Source organism: Phlebotomus papatasi, chromosome 2, assembly GCF_024763615.1.
Source record: "Phlebotomus papatasi isolate M1 chromosome 2, Ppap_2.1, whole genome shotgun sequence".
Taxonomy (NCBI): Eukaryota; Metazoa; Arthropoda; class Insecta; order Diptera; family Psychodidae; genus Phlebotomus; species Phlebotomus papatasi.
The window spans coordinates 33451304-33468157 of record NC_077223.1 but is presented as its reverse complement, the minus strand read 5'-3'; the positions used below and the strand labels follow the sequence as shown (position 1 = coordinate 33468157).

Here is a 16854-nt window from a genome sequence, read left to right as displayed (position 1 = left end):
TTTGATTAAAGAAAATAGCAAGACCGGCGCCCCTGAAGGCTTGCGCCCTGGTCGGGCCGCCCCTTCCGCGACCCCACTAGGTACGCTACTGATAAAAAATATGGTTTTTAGGAAGAAGAATGACGGAGAAAAAATAAGGACCCCAAGTCGCTCTCCCTAATAGTCTCTACACATTAACATTTTCGCTAAAAATTTTCTTTAAAAAGTGTGTAGGGGCCTTAACCGTTTGGCTAATAAGGTTCGTAACAGGCTTACAGATTGCCAGACGAAAATATGTGACGTATTTTTTTTTTCAAAATTGTCTGATTCGTGGAAATATGTTGTGATAAATTTGTATTTTAAATTGCCTTAAACTTTAAATTAAAAGTTATTCATGACGGATCCAACCCCCCTACCTCTATAATACGCCTTTAGTCTCTGATAGCCTCAAATACCTGTTTTAGGGCGAAAATTCCAGTATATCGGCTTAGATTTAATTTTTATGCTTAAACCTTATACTTCGGGAAACCCACGCATATGCGTGTTAGTACGACAAGGATTTCAAATGTTCTGTACTAGCAATCAAAGTTCATAATGAGTCGCCTACTATTTGAATGGGAAAAGCTCTTAGGGATGCAATAACAGTGTCGACCCTTACCAGAGACGCGCATCCTCCTTGTTCCTATGGATGGAGCCTCTACGATTCTACGGTTCAAGTTGAATCCGCCTGTCGTGAGGTGAGAACATTTAGCCAGGTGAGTCGCCTTGGGGCTTAATGCAAGCCGAGAAACAGAACCTCTTCTCTAAGGGGATGAAACATGAGGATCATCCCCTTATGCCCTAGACACACTTACGACTTAAGCCAAGAGATGTTGAGTAAATTCCCAACAGTTTCCCATTAACTAAATCATTTCTCGGTTGAGAAACGGCTCAAAATTTTAAAAATTATGTTTACCAAAATCATGAAAAGTCTGTTTAAAACAGTGGCATAGTTACCTTTGTAATTTTAACCAGGGTTCTACTTATAGTCGAAACACATTTGTGAACAAGTTGATTTCTTTTTAAATAATAATCTACTTCGATTTTGAACAGTAGGAAAAGAAAGTGTACTTTCTTTTAAGGACCTGATTTACTTAAAAACAGGAGATGCTAAAATATCATTAATCCCGGAAACCCATTAATATCATAAATACCAAAAATTAGATATAGAATCATCCACAAAAATAGAGACACTTCATTGAAGATAGTAACCATGATTACATATCTAAAAACTCTTCTTAGCCTATCATTCTAATCATTGGCAGTCCAATAACAGAGTGGTGGGAAGCCATACAACGTGTTTTTTTATTCAGACACGAAAAAATTGCTCATGATGATATAAATTGATGGAAAATATATCTGTATATACCATAAAAAAATTATACTCACTTGGTTTTTGTTAAGCTTGGATCAGACGTCTTCCTCCTATTTGTTCGATTCCGTTTGTGTGATAATCTCTCTTTATAGGATTCCGATCGATTGACCGACACTGGTGCTGATTTGGACTTGGAACTGCAAAAAAGTCATATATGTATATTAGGACAAATTACACAGATTAAAAGAAGAAACAAAAGAAAAATCCCTGATATGTGCAATGTACACCCAACCTATTTCTGCGAAAACTTCTTCGACCATGTTCCAGGAATTTGTTCGCGGTAAACTTTGTCGATACCCACTGTACATAGTCATTACTCAGGAGAGTATTGACACCCGGAACAGCCTCAAGCGTATGTCCAAAAGGAATGTTCATTGTCACAAAAACAATTATACTTCACCGCACAAGACAAGATACAATGAATCTTTTTGCCAATTCAATGAAAATTTTTACACGACAATCCAAAGACGAAAAAACGGCATAATCACAAACTTCACGTCCGAACAGTTCAGGGTCTGCTCTTGCTACTGATAATAAAACGACTAATATTGATAATACGGGAAAATACACAAGTATAATATACCCATATAATACATCTCATTTTTTTCTTTGATTAGATAGTGGCTCGTGACTTAATAAATGCAAGCGATATTATTTTCTCCTCGAAAACCTTCAAATCTGTCACTTGTGTATACTTTTTTTTTCTCTCTCCTTCCATTTGACGGTGAATAAAAGCAAAGTGATTATCAAATGTTTACATTACCCCCATTCACCAGATACACAAATTGTTATAAATACCCAAACACGCCATTCACCTCTTTTGAATTTAAGTTTCAAAACAGCACTAGGGGAAGTGCTTATAATTTTGGACAGTCTGCATATAAGCATCGATATCCTAAGTTTGAAGTGCCATATTTTCAATACTAATTGACTTTTCTTGTTACTCTCTTTTCAGAAGGATTGTTTAGAAACTTGGCAAGCTATTTATCATCTCATTTTTACTAAAATTAGTTTTAATACGTTTAAAAATGAATTGATATGTAGAGGTGAATTTGACTCTTATTTTGGACAACTTGGTTATTAATTTTTACAACTTGTCTGTAAATTTGGACAGATAATCCGCCTCAACAGGATGCCCATTGTTCTTCATTTTATGAACCAATCTTACCAAGTCCTCTTCCTGGTCATGTAAGGGAAACGTGGAATGTCACAAGAAGCCCAGAAACTTTCCATATCATTCATTAAAGTGAGTTGACTTCGGTACTCCAAGTACGTGAGGATTCGCTCATTCCCTGCCCTTTCCGGGAGCCTTTCAAGGCATTTCTCACTGCATCTCTTTCGTAGAGATGATGCTCCTTCATTTCTCCAGGCATTTGTCCAACCTAGTCATCACAAAAGCTAAAACTTCACGAAATTTCGTGAGAAAAACACCTGTCCAAAATAAGAATCATCACCTCACTGGTGAATGTCTTAAAAAATTTCCCATTTTTCACACGAAAAATATAATTCACAAGGCAAATCTCACTTCAGGTCAAATGTACAAATCATCAGTAACGTGAATCAACACAATATTCAATGAATATTCAATAATATCACTCAAAAACAGCGAACAAACTTTGTTAGTACTTCACCAAAACTAAATAAGACTGAAGTAAGCCACGAAGTTCTGTCATATTTCTCGTAAGCAATTGCTCACACTGAATTTTCAACAAAGCAATTTCAACTCAAATCATATTCAAATTTTAACGTATTTAGTGTTAAAATATTCCAAAAAGAACAAATATTTAGATAGAATTCATTATTCATCAAATATTGGAATAAAAATCCATCATTTTAATCAATTTATTTTTAGTGTCCAATGTTATCCTCAAAGTGTCCAAAATAAGAAACTGGACAAAATTAGAAGCATTTCCCCTATTGCAATTTTTTGTAAATAAACAAGGGAGAGCAGGGATATTCAATCAGAAACAATAGGAAAAGCCAGTAAAAATTCTTTAGTGGCATTAAGATATGTTTTTTGATAAAACATCTATCTATTCTAACCTTCGTTGAAATAGTTGGGCAACTTCGAGAAGTGTTCTTAAATCTGTTCAAACGTTGAAACTTTGAAGTAATTCGAATAAGGAAATGGAAAACAAAAAGTAAGTAAGAAATATATGATAATTTTGAGTTTCCTTTTTGAAATATAATTTTCCTTACCAGAAAAAAGTGATTTTGACACACCTAATTTGCAAAATCTATAAATTAGATAAATCTTTTATCTTTATTAGAAAATCTTGCGTCAAAAATCACTACACGAAGTAAAAATTGGTAAAAATCAGTATAAAGCTCGGCCCTCTTCTTCTCCAGTTCGCCTTTTCTGCCTTTAATAAACCGGAAAGAAGATTTCTTGTCTAAAATAGTTATTGGAAAATAGCTTGAAAATAAAACTATATTTCCGGTAAAATGAAGAAGAATATGAAAAATACACCAATTGGCATTTTTTTTTAAATATAAAAGAACTCAACTAGGGGAGACCGGGGCAGAATTATCCAGCAAATGAAATTTTTCGTTGAGTACAATTTATAAGAAAAATGTTTATAATAGGCTGATAAATATTTTAATGAATAGGAAGGGATGTGTTTTCTTCGAATAATTAGTAGTTTCTTCAATATTCCTTCTAAGGCAGACTATAACATCCCACTGTATAATATCATGCGTGGCTAATTATACCCCGGTTTCCCCTAAGTCTTTAGAAACCCAAATAGGCCAATGAATGAATTAACATTCAACTCTTAATTTAGCAAATGTATTGATTCAATTTTCTAAGTTAATAAGTCTCATGTAATATATCTCATGTCATAGTAATTGTCTCATGTTTTTACTTAATAAATCTAGTTCAAAAAATTTATCATAAACCGCAATTCCACAATCTTTTTAATAGCATTCGAAAATTGTAGTGATTTACAAAAATATAGGCAGTGTCTGTCTGTCTGATTAGACTACACTCACAAAAATAGACGAGTAAAACTTACTCGAATAGATGTTAACTCTTTTTCATTGTGATTTTCGGTTAACTATATTTTAGAGTTGATTTTACTTCTATTTAGATGTAATATTCGGAAGATTTCAACTTTTTTATCTTAAAATTTACATGAAAAAGAGTGTAAATAACTCTTTTTAAGAGTTAAAATAACTCTTTTAAGACTTAAAATAACTCTTTTAAGACTTAAAATAGCTCGTTTCAAGAGTTAAAAGAATTCTGCTTTAGAGTTAAAATAACTCTTTCAAATCCCAAAATGGATAGATTTCGCAATTTTATATATATTTCTTATTTTTTCACTTCCTCTATTAATATTTTCTTGATTTCAAGTTCCCCATGTCCCGAGCGACATATCAAATACGATGCACTGCACATGTCTTCATGAAACACTGTTAGGCATATTTCTAATAATTGATGTTCCATATGAACTTTGTCACTCGAAAATCTTCTTGACATTCTTAAAACGAAAACACTTAAGCATATACTTCAGTCGCGATGAAATTTTACGCCGAAAAAGAGTAATAATTACATCGATATTGCACAAGTTAATTCAATTCGCACGTAGGGTTTTTTTTAACTTCATATTTACTAAAATTTACAACGAAAAAGAGTAAGATTTACATCTATATTCTTCGAGTTAATTCAACTCGGCGGTGGAGTTGTCTAAATTCTACAATTTTCTTTTCTTAGTGTACAAATCGGTGTCGGCAAAATCTCGCAAGCCAAAACAACGAAAGTCAAAAATCCTAAATGCCACAACCCCGAAAGCCAAAACTCGTAACGCCAAAATCCCGAAAGCTAAAATTCTTAAAGCCTTAATTCTTAACGCCAGAATCCGGAAGTTCAATATCCCAAAAAGTCAAAACCCCGAAAGCCAAAATCTCAGAAAAAGAAGATACCGGAAGTCAAAATTTCAAAAGCCAAAATCCCGAAAGCCAAAATTCTAAGAGTCAAAATCTCGAAAAGCGAAAATCTCGTAAGCTAAAATTTAAAATGATCAAAATCCTGAAAGGGACAAAATTATACGAAGGATAATGTCCGGCGCACAATAACTTTTGTTTGTAAACATGTTTTCAAAATTTCCCATGAGAATGAGCGAAATGACTAGATCTAGATTTCACTCATTCTCACTGAAATGTCAAAAACATGTTTACAAACAAAAGTTATTGTGCGTTGGGCATAATGTGTAGAATCCTTTCCCAAACACAGAAAATTTCCCTTTGCCTCCAACGAGCATGGGTGTAATCGTGGGAATAGCTATGACACTTAAGAATTCGGGATTTGGGCGTTTGTGATTTTGGTTCCGTGATTTTGATTTTTCGGAATTGTGAGCGGGACTCCTGCAAATATGCATATATCTAAAAATTAGACTAATTATAGAAGACATTTTCGACGTATATCAAAATTTTTAGTTTTTGGAAATATATATTTTGGATATACGTATTTTATCAATCTATGAAAGAATCGCCGAAAATTGACACTGGTTTAGTCTTACCGTCCAAAACTTCTAAAAATTTATCTACATATTTAAAATGGTTAGAATTGATATCCGTCATTGGTATAAATAAATAAATAAAAAGTCCACTAAAATAATCGGTAAATCCGTTTCATAATCGGCTATATAAAATTTTAAAACACTTTCTTGGCTGTTTAAAATAATGCCCCTATGTCGAAATACGAAAAAGTGTCCCAAACCTCTCCGGTCTCCCGGTAAAATGAACGCTTATTGACGATTAAAGGATCAGTTAACGAAGAGCGTGAAGAGCATTCCGAAAACCCAAAGTTGATTTTTCACATTGATTGATTTTCAAATCTGACACTGACGGACGCAGTTATTTAAATTGGAAATTTGGTTTAAAAATTTAATTCACCTGAAATGCTAAACAAAATAAATTTCAATTTTTTATAACTTAGCCTATACTTCCATTTTAAAAAGTAACCACTTCACTCATTTTTTATCTAGTTTATGGATAAATGCAATTTCAATGTTACGCTGTGTAATTAAAAGTGGAATATAGAACCCTATGGCAAAATCAACAATTTGCCCATTTAACCCGTCATGTTATTGGATTTACCATCAACGTTTAATATGCTTAGCCAACATATTTCCACGCAAAACGCCATTTAACACCCAATTGAATGCACATCCGAGGGGAAAAAAGTATGATGCAAACCTCTCATGACTGGGACGATCAGCAACAGGTGCTCCTGTTTCGCCAATTTCTCCAACAGCAGGCGACTGAAAGTCCACTGATGCCCCGGAAGTACTTCCAACACTCCCATGTGAGTGATGATGATGATGATGGGAACTGCTACTGCTGTCAGGACGTCTATCTGATGGTTGGCGAGTCACTGAGGTTGTCAATGGTCGATCTGGAATTTAAATTGTCAATTATCATTCATTTGAATAGCAAAAAAACACACAGGAACTTGAGATGTTTGAATGGGGCGAATTTGTGGGGAGATTGAGTATAGATAAAAAGAGTTTAAAAAAAATTGTAAAGCTTTAGAAGAGGATTGACAGTGTTTATTTATTGGCAAGACAATTACCACAGAGAACATTCAAAGCTGACCCTGAAGATTGTCTTCGGGTGCCTTTTCTCTTCTTTCCCTTGTTCTTCTTGCCCCTACTCGTACTCTCACTCAATTTTGCTGCTACGCGCGATGTTAAGGAATTCTTTGGTGAGACGCCTTTCAACGTCACATTCACTTCCTGTCCATCCATGCCACTTTTCGATCCATCACACTGAGACATACAGACGTCATCAGCATCAGCACACAAAGTATCTTCAATGGAGGCATTGGTGACATCATCACTCGATTTATTTGATGATGCTACACCACCAGCCGTTGAATCCGATAGAGATTTTCGCCTGATGCGCTCAAATTCCTCACTGCTCAGCCGTTTATTTGCATTGGCCAGTGTATACCTCAGTAGAGCATTTAAATTCAAATTGGAGTGTGCTCGAGTATTGGACTTCTTCACTGGATGCACATTAGCTGTAGATGCTGTAGCCTTCGATGGATCTAGAACAGGTGGTGCAGAAATCTTTCGTCCTCCCGTCACCACAACATGAAGAGTCTTTCCCTTCCCACTATCAATCTCTGCAGAAATCTTCCCTTTGGACGAACTCTTGGTTATCCGATTATTCTTGTACTTTGGATCTGTCAGGAGGATTTTCTCCTTATTCTGACATTCTGACAGTAACTCCTCATCCACACTCTGTGTCTTATCGCTGCGTACATTGTCGTGCTCCTCAGACACTGAGGGATACTCTGAACTTAGACTCTTTGAAGCTTTTCGTCCACGAATCCGATTCTTAAAACTGGACACACGAAAACGATCCGAATCGACATTCGTACTTGATCCTGGGCGAAACCACATTTTTATCGTTATTTCTTTTTTTTTCACTAATTAACCTGCTCCACCTTTAAATTTTCAGTTCAATAATGGCATCATTCAACGCAGTTTTACACTCTTTAAATTAATTTATAGTTTTATACCAGGGAATACACGACTAGCACAGAATGATTATCACTGAAATAATTTACTGATAATGCTTTTATATAGCACTGTGTATTTTATAATTTTCACTCGATTCTTTATCTCCCACACATCCATTAATCCAGGCAAACAAACACCTAACAGAACAGTTTTGATGACATCGATTCTCTCAAAAGTTATTATACTGAAAAAATTATTATGAAAAAAGAACTAAACTCATTGTTCAAAATGGCATTTTATATAATTAGTACAGTGACTTAAAAAACTATCGTAATAGTTTTGTGCTTAAATAGGGGAATTGGTTGTAATTTGGGACAGTTTGTAATTTTGGACAGTTTGATGGTAAAGTTGGACACTATTTGTACAAATAAAATGATCAAAATTATGAAATCTTTTTCTAACATTTAATGAATAGTGTATCCCAACTAAATATTTATTCTACTTCCTGTAAGTTATTGAAATGTGTTCGGGATCTTATGGAAATCCAGTGTATAGCTTTCATCAAATTTATAATCTGTATAGATGTAGAGGAAAGTGCCCATGCTTGATACCATTGGAAGCTTCGTAATGACTAAATTTTCTATGTTTTAGAATATATATCTGACTCATCGCTACCATATTTTAAAAACTATGGGAAAGTGGCCAATTTTTAAAATATATTGCGAAGTCACATTTATTGAGAAACATAGGAAAAATTTAGTCATTACGAAGCTTCCAATGGTATCAAGCAAGGGCACTTTCCCTTAGGTTTGATTAACTGTTGCTTTTCCTTGAAATTGGATATTTACGAGATGATTTCTTTTAGAAGATTTGAACACTAAATTAGTTTAATTTTGAAAGAATTAATGAATCATTTGGAAAGTTTCTAGATTCCTTGAGATATTGTACGGTTCCTTCTCATAAACAAGAGAATAAGTTGGTAAGTTAGATTCTTGAAATGGACGAAAATGAGACTCTTCCCTGTTATGAAATGTCCGCTGTCTAAAATTACAAGCAGTATCTCGAATTACAAGCAAGGTGTCCAAAATTACAGCCAACCTAATGTCTATATTTTTTATTCATTTTTAAACGTATTGAGATTATTTTAAGAAAAAAAGCAAGAACTTTAAACTACTTTTCAAGACTCCAAACAACACTTCTGAAAAGTGTTGTTTGGAAGCAGAAAACTTCAATTTGTATTGAAAATTTTACACTTAAAATTCAGGTCATATGTGCTTATATACACCTTGTCCGAAATTACAAGCAATTTCCTATTTTAAAAGTTTTCTGAAATTAAATGCGACCTCAACTGAGAGAAACAACTAGGGGAAAGGCTCATAATTTTGTCCAGTTTCTTATTTTGGACACTTGGAGGATAAAATTGGATACTAAAAATAAATTGATTAAAATAATGGATTTTTATTCCAATATTTCATGAATAATGAATTCTATCTAAATATTTGTTCGTTTTAGAAAATTTTAACACTAAATTCGTTAAATTTTGAATATGATTTGAGTTCAAATTGCTTTGTTGAAAATTCAGTGTGAGCAATTGCTTACGAGAAATATGACAGAACTTCGTGGCTTACTTCAGTCTTATTTAGCTGTGGTGAAGTACTAACAATGTTTCTTCGCTTTTCTTGAGTGATATTATTGAATATTCATTGAATATTGTGTTGATTCACATTAGTGGTGATTTGTACATTTTACCTGAAGTGAGATTTGCCTTGTGAATTAGATTTTTCGTGTGAAAAATGGGAAACTATCTAAGACATTCACCAGTGAGGTGATACTCCTTATTTTGGACAGGTGTTTTTCTCACGAAATTTCGTGAAGTTTTAGCTTTTGTGATGACTAAGTTGGACAAATGTCTGGAGAAACAAAGGAGCATCATCTCTACGGAAGAGATGTAGCGAGAAATGCCTTGAAAGGCTCCCGAAAAGGCAAGGGAATGAGCGAATCCGCAAGTACTTGGAGTACCGAAGTCAACTTAATTTTAATGAATGATATGAAAAGTTTCCGGGCTTCTCAATCAATTAGTATTGAAAATAGCGCACTTCAAATTTGGAACATCGATGCTTATAAGCAGACTGGACAAAATTATGAGCTTTTACCCTATATATCGAAATAACACTTATGTGTTGAATCAAACAGTATTTAGTGTTAAATTAGTTTACACTTCTTTTTGTGTTTTTTTTTCCTTGGACTGTAAAAAATTTTATTATAGACTTGTGGAGAGCCAATTCTTTTCAAAAAAAAGGTTAAAATTGTCATCTAGGGAAAATCTAGCTAGGGGAAAGCGCGTTACCTTCGGGCGACTCCGGACAATTCAATTTTTTCTCAATGTTCCTTATGGATTTCACTCATAGCTCTTTTCTAAAAATATGAGACATTGGACTAGCTATTGAAATATAATATTATAATGGGGCAAATTCATTTATAACACATTGAAAAAGATGATTTGTGCGAAGCATAAATCGCCTGAAGGTAGCTCGCTTTCTCCTAGTAAGTTTTAGCTAGTTGAAAATAACTATTAGTTTTAAAGTTAACCAGATAATTTTGCATGATGACATTAAAAATATTCTAAAAATCCCGCTCAGTTTAGTTTAAGACAAAAGGAAAAATAATTTCTCTATCAGCAGCAAAATATTTAAAGGTTTTGATTTAGCACCACTGTGTTTAATCTGAACACTCATATGGCTTATTTCAACACTGTAAGGAATCTGCCTTCAACACAATTCAAAAGCCGTTTAATTTTAAAAACTTTCCTTGCATTAAATGTTTTACAGAAGCATAAGAAATTTAAAATTTACTTCATGGAATGCTTCATCTTTTCAATTTTCAAGTTTGTACACAAAAATACGTTTAAGAATATATACTTCAGTGAATTTCTCTGACTGAGTGTTTGATTTAAATTTAGGCATAATATCAATTACACGTTATTATAGAAAGTCTTTATAATGTTTAATTGTACATTATCTACAAATTATTGTGCGAAATTCTTGTACAAATTAACAGTGAATTCCGTTAATAAATTAATTGAGAACATATGTGATGGTTAAAATATATGTGGATAAAAATTATCACCCACATGTTATTTCAATTCAAGACAATAATTTCATCAGGAATAGAGACTTTTTGTACAAATGAAGAATATTTTTAATTAAATTTCATGCAAAACACCACATTTTTTTCATTTTGCTTATTCACTAAGTCTTTCGCAATTGAGCCTTCCTCTCCAAAATACTAAAACAAAAAATCCATGAAATGTGCTCATAGGAAGGACAAAAAGTTATTTTAAATAAATATTGAATATTTGCACTAATAAGCATCAGCAGCAAAATGATTAAGAAAAAATGTGTATTTCTGAATATATTTCTCTTCAACCGTATATACTTTTTCTTCTTGTATCAAAAAAAAAATATACTGAAGAGTAAGAGAGAAAAAATCTGCAAATATTTGCTTGAATAAAATTCCTCAGAGCTCATTACTTTGCCTTCAAGAACGTGACATTCACCAACATCTCCTCAGAATTACACATTTATTCTCGTGGCTCTTTTTAAAGCAACATTTCTTTTTTAGCATACACTGAAAAGTTTTTAAAATGCACTTTCATTGCAAGTTATTTGGCTCTTTTCTTACTTTCAAGAGAAATGGGAAAACAATAAAGACAAAATGTGTTCAATTTCTATTTTTATCAACAATATTTCACTCATATATCAAATGGTCAAAAGTACGACCATTTTGATGCGACAGAAATGTTAATAAGTTTAGATTTATGCAATTTTCTTCCTCAGAATATACCCCGTTCTTTTGAGAGTTTCGATGAATATAAAAGCACCAAAACTGCGCGTCATAACTTTATAAGCACCTCAAGATCACAATGAAATTTGCTTTCGTTTAACGCCAATGAATTTTACATTTCTATATCACAACCACTATTAATTTTCATTGCGTATATTGTAAGAGATACTGATAATGCATGAAATTATCAGGTAAATGGATTAAGTACACTTTTCTTTTTAAATACGTAACACAACACACATGAGAAATAAACGCATATTTTCTTATAATTCACTTCACACTTTGTTGGACAAAATTCCACTGTCACACAATATTATTTTTCCATTAATATTCCTTTTTGCACAGCGCAAATGAGATCGAAAGATTTTCGATAGAAGACATTTAAAATATTTCAACGCAGAAGACAAATTCGCGATCACGACAAAAAGTCTCTTCTTCTAACGACATCCAACTGAAACTAAAAACTTTGCGTTTATACTTGACTCCTCGCCAATATCGCAAGATTACCAACTAAACAGGGTGAATCCAGTCGTAAAAATATATTTTAAATTCTTTTTTTTTCTTAGAAAATCAGACATTGAGGTAGAATCTCTTATATTCTTAAATTCTTCCATAACTTTGTCTCTGAATTTCATTGATTAAAAAAAACTTTAATCTTAAGTAAATTGAAAAATCTCTGAAGTTGGGAATCGATCTGTGAATTAACACTCTTTCACAGTGGACAATTAAAAATAGACTTTTTCCTGTGTTTTCTTATTATGTTTTTTTTTTTTTGTAAACTTCTCCGTTCGTAAAATATGCCATTGAAAGGCAATATAAAAGCAAAATGAGACAGTTCCATATTCAAAATACCGCATATTCATAAATTTTTCGCCAAAGAAATCCAAATACAATGGCAGAAAAATTTCAATATCACCCTATCTTGTGCCATTGATGCCATATTGTATTTGTATATTTGTTGCTTGTGAAGAATATATTAATGTTTAACTATTTGGTGTTTTAGCACACAAACATACAAGAACAGCCGGGAAAAAAAAACCAAAACAGTGTGGTACGGCATTGGTGGTACCACCTTCTTTGAATTCAATTGTCTTATTTTTTTTATAGTGAATATATTTACTTTTAGTAACACAATTTTCGTGTACACTAAACAAAGCAAGATCAGAAAAGTGAAATTCGGGTGTACAGCATTAATTCTTGACACAGCTGTTAATCCAAAATAAATCAACATATCTCATTTCTGCGTCTCAATCTCTATTTGAGAGTGAAATTTAGTTATGGTGTACGCACAATGATTTTTGTTTTATAAACATGCACTTGATACTTCAATAGAGTGAGTGAAATTGAATTATCTCACTCACGCCTCTATAGGGTAGAGTAGCCTTATTCAGAACACCTGATCCAAATGGGAATATTTTTAATTAAAATTTATCAATATGAATGGATGTAAGGTAAAGTGCCTTCGAGTCGACCGGTTCCTCGACTCGACCTTTGGTCAATATTTGAATGTTTTAATGGTGAATTTCTCTAAAATTGTCACTGATTCGCATTTATTTATGGAATAATTGACCTATTAATGTTAGATCATATGCCAAATATGACGATCACATGATCGAAAAAAAAACGCGCGAAATAACATTAGGGGAGACTGGGGCACATGTAACCATTTTCGATAGATGCGAATTTGAGGTGATTTTCCAAGGACACCGTGATTTTTTGGAAAATATTTCTTTTAGCTCATGTTTTACCCTTGGGTATAGGCAATTCGTCGAGGGTAATGCGGATGCTGGAAAACAATTGAGTTTTCCATAAAAATAAAATTTGTGTCACTGTGCATTTTTCTCTTTTCACAAAATACCTGGAGTAGAAGTAAACACCCTTTTTTCCACCCTTGAAATTAACTTTGCACCACTTTCGATTATTTTAATTACTTAAGAGATATATAAAAACTGTATATTTTTCAAAAAATCACGACACTTTTTACAAAGAATAATTAAAATAGCAAAAAAAACTAAAAGCATGCATATCAAAGACATTTTTCAATGGATTTTCCCCATATTTTGACATCATGTGACTTTTTATTGAACACAGCGCCACCAATTTTTTTCGTAATCTATGAATTATAGATATTTCGCATGAAGGTCAATTTCCCGCTCTTTTACCTACTCATTTTGTGAAATTGAAATTGCCTGTTTACATCTACCCCAAATGCTGTTTTCTGACCAATTATTAATTCTTTTGAAATAATGAGAATCTCAATTTGTCTAGTAAATCCATAAATATAATCCTAAAAGATGTAGGAAAGAACTGGTATTGCTACATTTCGATTATTTTACACAGTTTTTAATTTCCAGGTGGAAATTCAAATGACCAAAATAATCGAAATATCAACATTTTCGGGAAAAATGATTTTTATTTTTAAAGTATTAGGATTTTATTGACCAATTCTTCTGTGGACATACATCCCCATGGTACCTATGAATGCTTATGGGTTTTATCCTCTGGAGTCTTAAAATTAATGAAAAAAATCACAGTGTTTACAACTACCCCAGTTTACTACTGCCCCAGTTCCACCTATGCATCGATAAAATTTGCATACCCGCAGGCGATTTCTTTTGAATGAATCGGCCGTAGAACGAATTTCCCGCGGAGTAAAAGTAGTCAGAGCAAAAAGATTCAACTGTTTAAAAAAAATTAATCAACAAACAGTACTCTTTTTCCAGAGTTCTTCAATAAATTGTTAGAATATTTAAAATTTTTACCTTCATAAAAGAAATAAAATTTTTATTTTGAAAGAGTAACAAAATGTTTTTAAATTTCCTGCGTCGCAAAAAAATAATATACATTCAGGCGTACTTCAAAAATGATTTCATAAATTAACTCCCAAGAGTAGGCAAACTTGCATAACTGTATGTGCATAATCCCGAAGTGCATAATGCCGGGACTGAGTGTACCGGTCGAATTGAGGAATTGAGGAAGGTTTAGTCCCGGAGGTTAGAATCAAAGTTAAGACGGCGGTGGACGCATGGGGGGTGGGAAAAATCAAGAATGAAATGAAATAAATACAAATTCAAATATTAGTTGGATGTTGTTTTATTTTAATATATTTTTTCTTATGTCAAATTTGAAGCAAATGCTTCTATCTACCCTATCAGGAGTTAATAAGTCGATAAAAAAACATTAAATAAAACATCCAATAAATAATTTCTCTATAAAATTAAAAAAAAAATATATTACTTCAATAATTGTTTCATTTTCAAAGTAGATAAATCCAGAAGATAATCTCGAAAATAATTCAGGGCACAATTAAGTAAATAGGGTCGAAGGAATACCTGTTCGGCATGGAACACCTTTTGACAATTTCGTTAAAATTTTGAAATATGACATTATTTTATTTAATGTTCGCCATCTTCCATTTTCTATAAGGATAGATGTTCAAATTTCATACCCCAAATAGTACAAAATAGGGTGCCAATAGATCAATGTCTTTCGTCAAAATTTTTGGATTTACTTTCACTGTGGTGGCACATATAAGATTAATACTAAAAGTAAGAAAAACAGAAAGAGAGCTGTATAGTATGCAAAATTTCAAATGGATAATCATGTGTGTAAGATAGAGTACACTATAGTGGAGTAATACGATGAGTAAGATATTAATTGTTTTTTGAATCGTACACTGAGAAAAAAAGAGGGTGCGATAAACATTTTTTCCTCAGTAATTTAACACTTTTTAGGTGTAAAAATATATCAACATTTTTTAAAGTAAATTTTACACCTTATTAAGGGTAAAATTAACATGAAAAAGGGTAACTTTAAACCCCTAATGCGCCTAAAAAGGGTAAAATTTACATCGATTTTGGATTAATACTGCAGGGTACAATTAACATTTCCGGAATGTTATTTTAACTTTTTCTGATTTCTATCATTGTATTAATTGCTTTATGAATAATATTACAGGAAATTCGAGGAATTTTCCATGCGTGCCAACTGTGATTCGGTCAGTTTTCGAGCGAAACGCGAGAGAGGCAAGATAAAATGCTTGTTATCTTTTTTTGGCATTCTCGCAGTTTAGAAAGTATTAATCTTAATATTAATTTTATATGTGACATGGTCAAAGTCTCATTTTACTGATACAAATAAAGAGTTTCATGCAGTTATATTTTAAAAGCTTCGTCAATTCAATCTTTTCAAACAAAAAAAATCAACAGTTAAGCGTATACTGCGGGAGAGAAAGCCTTTAAAGATTAACTAAAAAGAACACTCTCCCAAGAAAGATATTAATTGCGTTTTAAAACTTAAACTAGTAGGTATGAAATAAGGATAAGGAATAATTTTGCACCATTTTCTTTATATTTAATATAATAGATATTCTAATTTGTGTAACCCACTGTATCATAAATAATTTATATCATGTAAAAAATTAAAGACACAAAATCTGGCATTCTGAGGAACGTTTAGCTTTCGACAATATTTTTATATGCTATACTTTACTGTCATGCCAGATTTAAGAAAATCTTTTTTTGGACAAAAATTCAATTTCAGTGAACAAAAAGAGACAAACACATTTTTGAACTTTTGTCACGTTCAAGAATTTCACTGAAATTCTTCAGTTGATTTGCCCAATTAAAATTTCCACAGAGATATCTTCCTTTCTCTTACATATAGGTTGTTCCCATATTATACCATAAATAAGAGTGACAAAATGACGAAGACAACTCAATGGTGCGTAAATGTTGTTTTATTGCAACATAAAAATTATTAATTTTTGTGACACATTTTATTCCTATCTATATCGCTCCCACACTCAAATATCCAGTTCTGATACCCACCTACTTTTCCATACCATACATCTTTCACCAAATTTTAAGCAGTATTTTTTAAGTGTTATTTTTTTGTTAATAAGAAATTTTAGTTCTATTGTATATAGCATCAAAATAATGAGATATTGAATTTTAATCAACAATGACCCAGGCTTGACATCTGGACAGTACAAAATTTGCATATTTTCCATATTAAATTTATATTCTAATTCCCCTTGATTAAATTATTCCATTGCTAAAACATTGCAAAATATAATTTCAGCAATAAACCTAAACACTTTACTGTTTTTTGCAAATTATTCATCCAAAATTGCAATTAGAAGCAACGCCC

The 16854-nt window shown here is 32.5% G+C and overlaps 1 protein-coding gene across 6 annotated transcripts in view; it reads right to left on the bottom strand.

Moving 5' to 3' along the window:
• Positions 1 to 16854, bottom strand: part of LOC129803551 (rho guanine nucleotide exchange factor 12) — a 193722-nt gene that overhangs the window by 75156 nt on the left and 101712 nt on the right. For all 6 annotated transcript variants that reach the window (XM_055850193.1, XM_055850195.1, XM_055850194.1 and 3 more), the window contains 2 exons: positions 6590 to 6788; positions 1408 to 1530 (listed from right to left, as the gene is read on the bottom strand). In XM_055850193.1, coding sequence (XP_055706168.1) covers positions 1408 to 1530; positions 6590 to 6788 — 322 coding nt within the window. The remainder of the gene's footprint in view (positions 1 to 1407; positions 1531 to 6589; positions 6789 to 16854) is intronic.